The sequence below is a fragment of the Cyprinodon variegatus genome, unplaced genomic scaffold (assembly GCF_000732505.1).
Source record: "Cyprinodon variegatus isolate N-32 unplaced genomic scaffold, C_variegatus-1.0 Scaffold857, whole genome shotgun sequence".
NCBI lineage: Eukaryota > Metazoa > Chordata > Actinopteri > Cyprinodontiformes > Cyprinodontidae > Cyprinodon > Cyprinodon variegatus.
Window position 1 is genome coordinate 318,129 of NW_015151310.1, and position 12,845 is coordinate 330,973.

Genomic DNA, 12,845 nt, shown 5'->3' on the forward strand with positions numbered 1-12,845 from the left:
AATGAAATAAAACGACACCTCTTTACAACCATGCCCCAACATAATTAATGGAAAAAATAAACAGGCTTTCACAACAGTGATGGTACCCTTTAATTCATATATTGTTGCACAACAATTTGAGTTAATCACTCCAATCAAACAATTCTTGTAACTGTCAATGAAACTTCTGCCCCTCTCAGCAAGTATTTTGGCCCACTACTCATGAGGAAACTGCTCCAGTTTCTCAGGTTTCAAGGGTGCTTTTGCAGACGGCATGTTCCATATCCTTCCAAAGGTCCTCAATAGCATTTAGGTCAGGGTCATAAATGGCCATCACAGAAAAGTCCAATGTTCCCCTCTTAGCCATTTTTGGGTATTTTTAACTTGATGTTTTGGGTCATTATTCTGTCATAGTGCAACACATTTCTTACTACATAGTGTTAAGATTTATTTGTCATAGCCATTGTTTTGGAATGACTATGACCTGGCTGGCTGAGAATCTTCACCGGCATTTATTTGCGCCCTGCAGAGATTATTTCTTTGTCTACTGTTTTGCCAATATGGCTCTGGGAATAGTTGTCCCAGAGCTAGATGATAGCTAAACAGCTTTGTTTTCACAAGCAGACCAATTATAACTGTTGCCATAAGTTTCTGCCTGATATTTGTATATGAAACTATTGAAACTGATTTAGGTAGTAAAATCGTATACAACAGACATGGTGATGGAAAAAGGAGGTGAGAAAGAGGGGATAAGAACTAAGGGAAGAGAGAAAGAGATGGAGGAAGGAAAGAGTGCATGAATAGAGAAAAAATAGAACAAAACTGCAAAAATAGACAACACAGAAGATATACAGTAACTCCTAGAAGTCTGCTTCCACACCTGGGTGAGAAGAGAAGAACAGAAAACATATAACATAACAACAGCAAAAAGAAGACAACAGACATCCAAAGTAAACCCTAAAAAAATGCTTCAAGAACAGAAAGCTATATGTGTGGAAGGCAAAACCGATGGTGATCACACAATATTATTCCGGGTGGTATATATCTAAAGCTGTAACTTAGTGTTTAGCAATAGCGTGTATCCATGAACACCTGGAACGAAATTCCTGTGGTATATAAACATGGGTATGCTCATGTATAAGGGATTCACAAGCCTCTTCAGAAGGAAAATATGCTTTATAGCAGGTGTGGGCAGCCCCAGACTGACCCTACAAGCTCCCAAACAAATACAGAAGCAATCCCGGCCACAGATATTAAGAGGCACCACAGATCACCGGGACACCAGGAGGGCAGATATAGGTATGGCCACGCCTACCGGAGAAGGGCGGACGAGAGCACCTGGAGCCCAACCCCAGGGAGCCAAACACCAAAGCGACCCAGTTTCTGAGGCTCCTGACCACAGAGGCCATAGTGCCTAGGCGCCACAATGCCACGGCAGTGAGCCCATGGGCTCTGACAGCACCTGGACATACCAAAGGTGGACCCAGATAAGAGCTCCTGTGCCCAAAGTTATGGTAGGGACCCCACAGGGATAGGTGGCTCACCCAAGACAGCACCCCACAACTAGAGAACAATCAGTGTGCCAGCAGACACAGGCACCTGTCACTGGCAGGGAGCTTAAGAAGGGTAAGGAGGCAGGTCCTGCGCAAACACCCAACCTCACAAGTGGACAAAGACAGCTTCCCATTCATCAAGTTACATTTACATAATCCCAGCCTTACACCCATACCGACATATACAAGCACTCAGAGTTCACACAGGGGCAGACACTAAACATATCCTTACACTCCTCATGTATACACTATCCTCCTGTGTCTGGAGGCTAGGGGACCAAGGGGTAGATCCCCAGACCCCCCAGTCCTGTTAGGCTGATAGGCAAAAAAAGAGGGGCAGGGAGAGGGTGCCATGATAGTGAAGAGAGCAGAAGTGTAGCCCAAGACTAACCCCAAACACCATCCCCACTCACCCAAGGAGGCACAAACCCCCTGACAGCTCGACCACATCCCCTCCGTGGCATCCCAACATAAACTGGACACCTGCCAGAGCAGGTAGCCGAAGAGCCTCATGCCGCCCCCAGCGAGTCACAGCCATTCCAAGGCCACATACTATATACTCATGGCTGCCAGGCAATCGCAACCCAGGAAGTCCATCCCAATGGGCCAAATACGGCACGCCAGCCACCTGAGCCCAGGTGCCAGCCATCCCCCAGCTTCCCCCCACAAAACTGCAGGCACAGGTTGCCAAATGCCAAATGAAGCAAAGCAGACCCACAACATAACAGAGCCCCCTCCATGTTTCACAGAAGGGACAGTGTTCTTTCTTGATATGGTTCATTTTTCTATCTTTAAACATAGGCTACAATGAGAAGGAAGGAAAACTGCGTTTCTTTATCGAACTTTTATCGACCCTCTTTTTTTCTATTGCGCCACACTTCTATCGATCGATATATACCGTTATTGGGATGGTCTAATAGCCTTTACCTTTAACATGCATGTCTAGAATTTTCATTCTTATCCCTTAAGACAACTCTTTCCTTTACTTCCTCTGGTCTGTGTTGACTGTGGTACCTTGTGGCCAAACAGCACAGTGATCACCTGTAGCCCTATATAGGCTCACTGAATGGTTACAAGATTATAGACACCTGTGATGCTGGTTAGTGGACAAACCTTGATTTAAAAAGAACGTTTGGGCACACGTTTAGTCTTTTTTTAAGGGTACCATCATTTTTGTCCAGGTCTGTTTCATGAGTTTGTTTTTAAAAAATCTTTCAGTCGAAGTATGCTTAAAAAGTCTGAAGGTCATCTGTTTCTTCATTTTCATAGATTTCTATTGAATATTACTTTAGTCATATTCATATTATTTCTGTGACCATTGTCGTTTCTTGTTTCATTAAATGAGGGGTATCAGCAATGCACAATTGTTGATACCCCTCATTTAATGAAACAAGAAACGACAATGGTCACAGAAATAATATGAATCTGACTAAAGTAATGCTATGCATAGACATTGAGATACATTGATTGTATAAAAAAGTTTAACCCAATAACACTTGCAATAGGACCTTTGTGAGGATGTACATTTACATATTTTTTATATTTTTGAAAAGCCAAACCTTGCTTGTTTTCATGTCATGCTTTGTTTTCTATCATACCTCTCTTCCCTTGAGGTTCTGTGCAGTTTTCCTGGAGGCAGGCACTCCAGGGCGACCACTGGGACAGCAAGCACTGATGCTGGCAAGCAATGGTGCAGTTTTGAACAGCCAATGGAGGATCATCTCCATCACACAGCCAGGCATTCACAGGCCTGGACACTGAACAAACAAACAGAAAAGAACACACAGAGAAGGATAAACCAAGCTCAAGGAAAACCATACAGATTCAGCTGTATGGTGTGTGGATGTGTGTGTGTGTGTGTGTGTGTGTGTGTGTGTGTTATGGGGGATGTGTGAGTGATAGAAATTTCTGCCAGGTAATATGTTTAGGATTGGACTCCTAGCAGACATGTGGGTTGGGTGATGCAGAGAGAGAGAGAGATCAAGAAGACTCACTGCTGTCAGATTGCAAAGTATTGATTTAATTCAGTCCTGACTTGGAAGACAGGATAGCATTTATTGTTAAAGGCTACCACTTCAAACTTTGCACACCGTGGATAGAAGTTTAGCAAAGCTTATAAGGGAGTAACAAGTGGAAAGGCCAGAGGGTATTGCTCTTCTGATGACAGACTTAGGAGACCATAAAATATAGGCCAGTTGGCAGCTGAAGGGAAAACTAAGAGGCATTAAATCAAGACATGTTGAAACCAGTTTATGACTAAGTATGACAGCTGAACCACCTGTGATGAGCACTGACGTGGATCTCTTTCAGTGTGAAAGGGTATTCTTTGCCTGTCCACAACCCAGAGAGAGATCTAAATCTAATATGTCACGTTAATGTAGCTTGGAACATTGAGAGGAAAATTTCCATTTGAATAAGAGCCTGTAGAAAAATGACAAAATATCTATTTTTTTTATTTTACTCACAATAATTTGCATGATTTTTTATCTTCTATTTGAAAATGATATGCTTGTTCAAACACTGAGATTATTTTATTTTTTTCCATAAATTGTTTTTATCTTAAGTTGAATCAAAAACTAAAAAGGAACTTCACATCACAGTACATGCACTGCTTACTTTAGCCATATGTTAAGGCTTTGTTGCAACAAACTTGTCACTTAATGTTTTCATTTTTTTTCCAACCTTGTTCAAAAGCATAAGTTCACTAAACGCTAGGAGGAAATATTGATGTCTAAATTGGTATGCTTTCAACTGTCAATTTGTTTTATTCATTATGCAGCAAAGGGTGTTATTTGCAGAAAGAATAAAGAATATTTCAATTGAGACTCATTAAAAGGGCCCCACTGCGCTTAATTAAAATGATAAATGATTAATACTTAATATGCCACAGCCTGTCTCCTTTATTTTAAAGAAACATTTTTTGTCTTAATTTATGGTGATTCATTCTGTGAGGAAACTTCTTGAATCTATCATTAAGTTATCTTAGGTTATTGATTTTTGCATTTAAAATGAATCACAAAGTTTTCATTTTTTTGTAACTTCAATGTGTAGAATTTATTAGTGAATAAGCAGAGGGTTTTTCTCATGATATGATACCCTTAAATAGAAGCTAAAATTCCCCACTAAGGGACTGTAAAGGTAATTTTATTATACTAAAAACCACAGTATTACAATACAATGATGGTTAGAAAAAAGGCTTAGTATGGTAACAACAAAACAGGCTTATTTTTCTAAAAACTTTTTTAACACTTTCTTGGAGTCATTGTCAATTCTGTTGGCTCGCACTCGAGCGATCTGTAGTTGGAGCACTAATGTATTTAAGCAGAATGGAGGCCGATCCTTCTCGTTCTTCTGGATTATCTATATACTATATTTTTTTTAAATAAAATTAATATTTTAATAAAAATGAATATTTTTATTCTGTGCGACTCTAGATATTCTGTGTATTATTTTTGATAATGTATTGTTTTGATGAAAAATTGTAGCAATGGCCTTGATGCTAACATCTCAATGCTTTGTTACCTGTCAAAATATTATATATATTAAACCTTTTTTTTTAAGTAGAAATAAATCTAATTACGTTTATCAGTCAATCTCTAATTCTTTGGCATAACTTCATGTGTTTATAGTTCCGATTCTCTGTCCAAAATGATGTATTATGCTTGCTCAAAAGAATGCTACCTCATAAGGAAATTATGAAGGAAGTTCACAAAAATACAAGCAGCAAAAATATTTGAAGGGTTAATTATTTTTTTTATTTTTTTATTTTTTTTTTTTTTTTATTGAAAACTGTCCTGTCACTGAATCCTTTCTGGGGCATCATTGAATCTACAGTACCAATTTGTAAAACTTAAGTTCACCAACTTAGCTGTGTTATATTCATTTACACTTTTCTTTTCTTTATAACTGTTCCTTGGTGAAATATGTTTTAATAACTTTAAAGGTTTGGGAATACATCATTAGAGGTAAAATTGGCCATTTTTTATGCAAAGCAGGGATCCTCATGTTGAAATTGAGGACACTCTACATTTTCACTAGGCAAAGGGGAATGCTTCCACCCACATAACAAAAATGGCACTATGCTTCTAGACTTTCCTTTCATAATGAAGAATGCAGTGATAGGGTTTGTTTAAAGCATATGAACATTAACTCAACATTTAATAAAATGGAGTAACTGTAGTTACCATAACATATCTTCCCAGGAAACTGTGTTTCAAGAACAACAAACCTATTTAGCCTACCTTCCTTCTTGTAATGTGGTGCTGAATCATCAAGGACTTGAACACAGTAGGTGCTCCTGGTCTGGACCCCTTCTCCACACAGCATACTGATGTTAGCCCGCCGTCGATCCTGCTGCCCTATTAAGGGTCGAATGCGGCATTCACCCCAATCTGTAGTCTTCCAAGTGTACCTTAGTAAACACAAAGGTATGAGAAAACATTGTCATACAGAATAACTCTTACTTCTTGACTCAAACCTTTTAATATTTGTTTACACAACTAAAAATCACAAATATGTCTTGACATTATTCACTATCCAAAAAAGGGTAGTTCCTTATGATCAGGTGGAAGAACAAGAACACATTGTTTTAAGATGTTAAAAAAAACAAACAAAAAAAAACTGGTAATTATACTTTGCTTTTTTTTTAGCCAAACCAAGCCAATGGTTTGTAGACCTCACTTTTCATATAGTTACTCTCATAACTTTTTAGGGGAAGTCTCTCTCAGCTTCATAGGTCTAGAAATTGAAATTTCTACAAATTCACTTTTACAAAGAAGCTCAGGCTCATACAGAACAGGATTATGGCCACTGAAAAAATGAAAAAAAAGTTAACTGATTTTAAAATTGTGTTTCAGTTTAATATGTGAAAAAAAAATCTGAATTCTGACTTTTATCACAGAAGTCTGACTTCAATCTTAGAGCTCTGACTTTTTTCTCAGAATTCTACGGTAACTTTAATCCCAGAATTCTGACTTTAATCTAGGAATTCTGGCTTTTTTGTCAGAATTCTTACTTTAATCTCAGAATTCTGACTTTTATCTCAGAATTCTGACTTTTTTTCTCAGAATGCTGACTTTAATCTCAGAATTTTGGATCTTAATGTAGATGGGCCCAGGAAGGAAGAAATGTGGGAAACCTCAGCTTCACTGACAAAGATGTGAGTTGTTTAGGAGGGCCAGTACCACATAGGTGGAAAACAATGGAATTAGGCGACTTTTTATATGCCCAAGGGGTCCCCGATGATGCTATTTTATTAATGGAAGGGCAGACAGTGATTAAAACAAGAGAGCCAATCTCTAAAACAGACATGGCTACAGCTTGATGCTAACATGTTTGTTAGCTGTGGGAATTCAGTCAGAATTTTGAGATTAAAGTCAGAATTCTGAGAAAAAAGTCAGAATTCTGAGATTTAAGTTAGAATTCAGAGATTAAAGACAGAATTCTAACTTTTTTCCCTATATTAAACTTTTTTTTTTATTTTTTCAGTGGCCCTAATCCTCTTCTGTCGGCTCAGTCTGATTAGATCATAATGGAAAAAACAGCTGTCAGCTCTAACATACTGTCCAATGTCATGAAAATGTGCAGTTTTGCTCATTTATTTCTCATACAGGAAAGTGCATAACCCTGCTCCCCATTCAACGTAGTTACTGCTGTTTTTCAACTCTTACAGACATGGAAACATGATCAAAAATGTATGGATGTATCTTGTTGAAACTACAGTAGAAAACCCTTTAATAATAACAAAAACAAAAAAACTAATGATGCTTTGATATCAGCCTTTACTGACTTATTCAGTTTCATTCAGAATGACAGTTTTATCAGTCGCATTTTTTAGCATGATTAATTCCTTTTCTCTGTTGGTTTGATGATGATGATGATCTTTAAAAGTAAAAGTGTATTAAACATTAAAAAATACTTGCTTTTGGTTTTATTTAGTTCATTTTTTAGCTTACTGAATTTGTTAAATGATAAATTCATTGCAGTCAAAAATACTGCTTAGATAATGCCTGTTAAGAGATAAACCTGACAAAAACAAGGAAAACGTTATCCTGTTACAACAAAAAAAACGACAGTATCTCATTACAAAGATATAAACCTCTGTAATAGTTTTAGATCATATATCAGCCTTTCGCAGACAATGTTTTCACATAATATCTTCACTATTCTCAACAGTTTAAATTTTATTGCTGATAAACTATTTTGTTGCTGCTAAAACTGCTCTACATTGTACTGCTTTGATTTAATATTTTTTTCATTATTGAGCCAGCTAGAAAAAAATTCTTGTATAGTAAGCTTGCAAAATTCAGCAATAATTAAACTATTGTATTCTATTATATATTCTATTCTATTCAGATATTTTGCAGTGTTTGGTTTCTCCCACCCCTGAGAACTGTACTCTTACTGTAAAACATTGTTAGTAAAAGTATCGTACTGTTAAGACGCTTTCCCTCAGCACAACAAAAAGCAATTTAACAGGTAAACCAGAAAGTTTCACTTTTCTACTTTTTGACCGGATCAACCTCTTTGTCTTTTTTTTTCTATTTTTGTTTATACTGTATGCTGCCTTTGGAAAACTGTTACCAGAATACTCGATCCTTTCTTCAAATAATGGTACTTTTCTTACCACTTTTACATAAAGTCCAGAACTGGGAAGTGCAGAAGTAACAGTCCAGTCAGCAGAATCTGCCTCTTAATCTGTTGGTCTCTGCAGCTCTGCAAGAGTTACAATGGATCTTTTGATTGCTTTTTTTCATTATTGTTCCTCTTAGCTGGCCAGTCAGTTTAGACAGAAAGCTATGGCTTGGCAATTTACTGCACTGGATTTTACTCAAGATGTATCAGACTGAAAAGGGGAATAGGGGGGAAAATACTGTGAAACCATATACTGTATTGGTTTGCTTCAATTTCACATTTATAATCAATATGCATTGATTTTTTTTATGCAAAGTCTCAATAAAAGACACACAAAATATGTGGTGGGACAGAGACAGAATGTGAAAATATTTAAGGGAAAAAATGTTTTGTTTTTGTCAATCAATGGGAAAGAAGTTAAAAAGTTCTCATCAGACATGCAGACCTTTCAAAAGTTAATCTGCCATTTAACAAACAAATATATATCTAAGTGAATGTGAATAACAATAAACAATTAAGGAGGATTAAGATTCAGTTTATACAATATAGTTACAGCTGCTTTTAAAAAGCAAGGCAAAATATAAAAAAAAGAATCTTCCTTCTTTGGTACTTCTTTTAGTCAGTCAAAAAAACGATGTGATGATTTTTTTTGTTTTCAAAACTTCTAAATAAATGTTTGGTTTCAACTACGAAATACAGTATGCAATGATGCAGAAAGCAATAATATTTGAGGAGATTACTGGAACAACAGCCCCTGGTAATCTATCAAATGCTTAATTTCTGTAATGAGTTTTCCCCTAATCACGTAAATCCCCTGCTCTCAGGCGCTCCATTTAAATTTAAAGGAAAAAAAAAAAAAACTAACTAGCACAGAATGTAATTCTCCACTGATTACTTTGTTCAGTGCTTTTTTTATTAGCTAAAACATATTCCAACTTCAGTGCAACAACTTTCAGGAGTCTTTCTACCCTAAGCCCAAACAACTGATCTTTTTTGTTCTAATAGCATATTCAGGTTTTGTCGTTGTTCTTTTGTTTTTTGATCAAATAAAAAAAAAAGAGTCAAAATGAAAAGAAAAAAACAACTGTTATGATTAGAAGCTTAATTATGACTTGAGTTTGTTTTCTGTGGGCACTGAGCATGATAACGAAATAACATATGCTGTTTGTATGAATACCTTGGACATTTTGGAAGTAAATCCCCGATAATGTTGCAGGCCTCCTTTTCCTCAAGAGCAGGACATTGTTTTCCTCCTCCATATGGAATCTGTGTCATGATCCGTGTCCGGAGCCGATACCCAGGAGACAGGTCGGTGGATTGGCAGGTCTTTGAGCAGTAACTCCATGATGACCATTCAGAAGTTTGGCAGTCTTTGGGCATCACACACGCCTGGTAGGTCAACGGAGTGTTGTCCTTGGTACATAGACTGAAGATTGAGAAGACTCTATTATCAAGTCTGACAGAATTTGCTCCCTGATATAACAGACTTTTAGAATTCAGATAGATTTTATTTGTCATTTTGTTTACACAAGTGTAAAACAAAAAGAAATTTCATTTGGAAACAGCTCACTGGACAATTTCATCTTTTAAAAGTACAGCCTTGAAAAATAAAATGACTTATTTCTGAAACTAAAGTTTATGACAGTAATATCTGCTTATGCTTTTTGGTGTCTTAAAAAGATGTTCCTGTTCACAAAATGACATCTTGAGCTATACAACAGCCTGATCAAACTTTCATGAAAACCTTTTATTTTTACGAATATGAAAATGAAGGATGATAGACTTAGGAAGTATAATTTAATCAAAGAAAATTGTTAACACCACAGTATAAGCATTTTTATTTAAAAAAAATGTTGCAAGCTTATAATAACATTCATGGTTTGTCTAAAAAGTTAATTTGAAAAGTCATAGTTTACTGTGCACAATTTATACAGTGGGGACAATGAATTTATTCGTCAAAATTTTTTAGTGTGATATAATTTGTAAGGCTAATTTAAACCACAAATAAAAGTCATTTATTTATTTTGCCAAAGTGGTTAAAAGGAGTTCAACATTAAAATGAACTTAAATGATTCAAATACAATGTTGGGAGGTGGGAAATAAAGAAAGTTTTCTTTTTTATGGTAGTAGAATTTAAGATTATGATTTATCTTAAAAATGAAATATCTTCCTCTGATAACAAGCTTTGCTTTTCCTGGTCATGATATACAGGCCCACTCAATCACACTGTCTCAGTAAAAAGTGGTTTGAAATTGGCACAGGATCTAACAACCCACATGCTCATCTCTGATACTCAAACAGCAACAACATGTAAATAAATACGCTTTTATATTATAACGTTTAAAATAATATAAATTAAATAATAATATTTAATAAAATAAATAATAATATTTAAAAATCTCTACTGACATCTTATATCGGGTATAGTTGAAAAGTGTGCATCCACAGGAGGATATGGATTCACTATTTCTAACATCAAATAGTTATCAGGATGGAATATGTTTTGTTAACCTGATTTACTGTTTTTATTACTTCATTTTAAGACTAAATCAATCTAAAATTGCCTTTTATATTGTATTCATACTATTCTTGCCTGTAGAAAGGAGTTTATTACAGTCTCTTTTAAAGCAACAGTTATTATGATAACACTAAAGCAAATGGTAGAAATAACAGTAATAGGATTTGCAGATATCAATATTCAAGTATCGGAATTTGTTTGGAAATGAAAATATGCGGATTGACTGCTGAGTATATGACCCTGAGTTGGGTTAGCTGCATGAACTTTCCTCTCCTTTCACCACAGAGGTTTTTAGAGTGCACCACATGAGAGAGCAGGTTGTTATTGTGAATTCCTACTGTGTACTTCCTATGCCTATTTTCTTATTCTTTCTTATTAATGCCAGACATAGATGAATCTGAAATCTGCAGCATGATTTTTTCGGTTCTTTGTGGGCTTTGTGAGACAATAGATTTACATTGTTTGTATTTAGGTATTATAGCCTTTGCTTCATATTAGGGATATATTTTACAGTATTAGTGTTATGCTGTTGTAAATGTACATTTTAAAATAAAAATACACAAAACTTAAGAAGCAGAAAGTAATCAGTAATATTTTCGACACAGTTATTGAGATCCAAATAAATTTAAGAAAGGTAGGGTAATGAAAGATAATGCTGGGGAACAGAAGTGTTTCATTGGCTGCACAAAATCTGTAACAGTAAAATGGCTTGAACATCATGTGCCTTTGTGGCTAGCCAGTTATGTATGAAAATTGCTGGAGAAAATGCAACAGGCATCTTTGACAGTTAAGATAAAATTATTTTTGGGAGAAACCATTCTATAGCTTCAGAAACACATTGCTTGTTCAAAAGGACTGAGAAACTGTGATCAGGAATGCATCAAGGACAGCCAAGCTGCTAAAAGGTGGAATTTATTGAAATACTTGCACACTTCCATTACATTGATTTAGTATTTAAAAATTCATTTAATTTCTCTCAATCATAAAAATAATAATCTAATTCAGAACCAGCTTAATTTGGCCATGTTAGGTTTATAATAGAGGAATTGTAATTGCAACAGTGCTTATCAGGGTCTTCAGATAAGACAAACATATTCAAACTGCACAAAATGTGTAAATTACTTTGTGTACTTCTCATGTTAGGCAGTTCTCCTCAAAGTTGTTATTTTTTTTTTCTTTTTTGGGAGAGCAGAATAATGAAAAAAAAAGAATTTATTCAAGAGCAAATAGCGTAGCATGAGCTTTAAATTTAATATTTGCACAGGGTCTTACAGCCCTTTACCATAGGCCAGCTGGTTACATTGAACTTTAATTATAGTGCAGGCCCCGGGTGTGGTTGGGATTTAAATGGATTAGTGGACAGATCTCATTAAGTAACATTTAAAATATCACATGCCTGGAGAATCTAATGAATCTTCCAGATATATTGAGCTGTATGGAGAACAAATGAACTTTGCCTAATTCCTTTTGGTATAAAAAAAATCAGTTCATTTACTTCATCTTCTGTGATAAAAGTTGTCCATTCATAAGTACTTGAATTAGCCAATTTGCTTTCCTAAATTACTGAAAAGACTCTATTTGTCACTGAATTCAAGTTTCAGTTGATTACCTGGGCAATACAAATAATGAGCTTATTAATTATAAGCAGTGAGTACATCTTCTTTTATATTCTACAATCAGAAAGAACCAAACACTAAATACTGTAACACTATATTTATATTGAAAAGGGACGAGCCCCAAGTGTATTTAACAACAAGCTCAAGTCTATTTTTGATGCAAATGATCCCTTTGTAAAATAAAGTCACTGTACCTTCAAAGAGTATGACTAGTTAGAATTACTCAATTACAGTTACTTGAGTAAACTTTTGACAAAAATATACTTTAAGGAGAAGCTTAACTGCACCATACTTTTAGTTTTACTTGACTAACATTTTAGTGAACATATCTACTCTTACTTGAGTAAAATGTTTGGCTCTCATGAGTAACTTCACCAAATAACCAACAAGCTTGTTTCTGATAGAAAGTGATCCTCACAAAGTCACACAGTTAATGTTATGTCAAAATGAATGACCTTTTTTTGTACAAGAGTTAACCGTATTCTACCTTAAAAAGCTAACCTATAGTAAGGAGTAAATATTATCACTAGAAGTTTTTTTTTTTTT

At 35.5% G+C, this 12,845-nt stretch overlaps 1 protein-coding gene across 1 annotated transcript in view; it reads right to left on the minus strand.

Annotated features, from left to right (window-relative positions):
* Nucleotides 1-12,845, minus strand: part of thsd7b (thrombospondin type 1 domain containing 7B) — a gene marked incomplete at its 5' end in the record, with an annotated part of 157,412 nt that overhangs the window by 139,906 nt on the left and 4,661 nt on the right. The window contains 3 exons of the mRNA XM_015397359.1: nucleotides 3,131-3,289; nucleotides 5,774-5,943; nucleotides 9,343-9,591. Coding sequence (XP_015252845.1) covers nucleotides 3,131-3,289; nucleotides 5,774-5,943; nucleotides 9,343-9,591 — 578 coding nt within the window. The remainder of the gene's footprint in view (nucleotides 1-3,130; nucleotides 3,290-5,773; nucleotides 5,944-9,342; nucleotides 9,592-12,845) is intronic.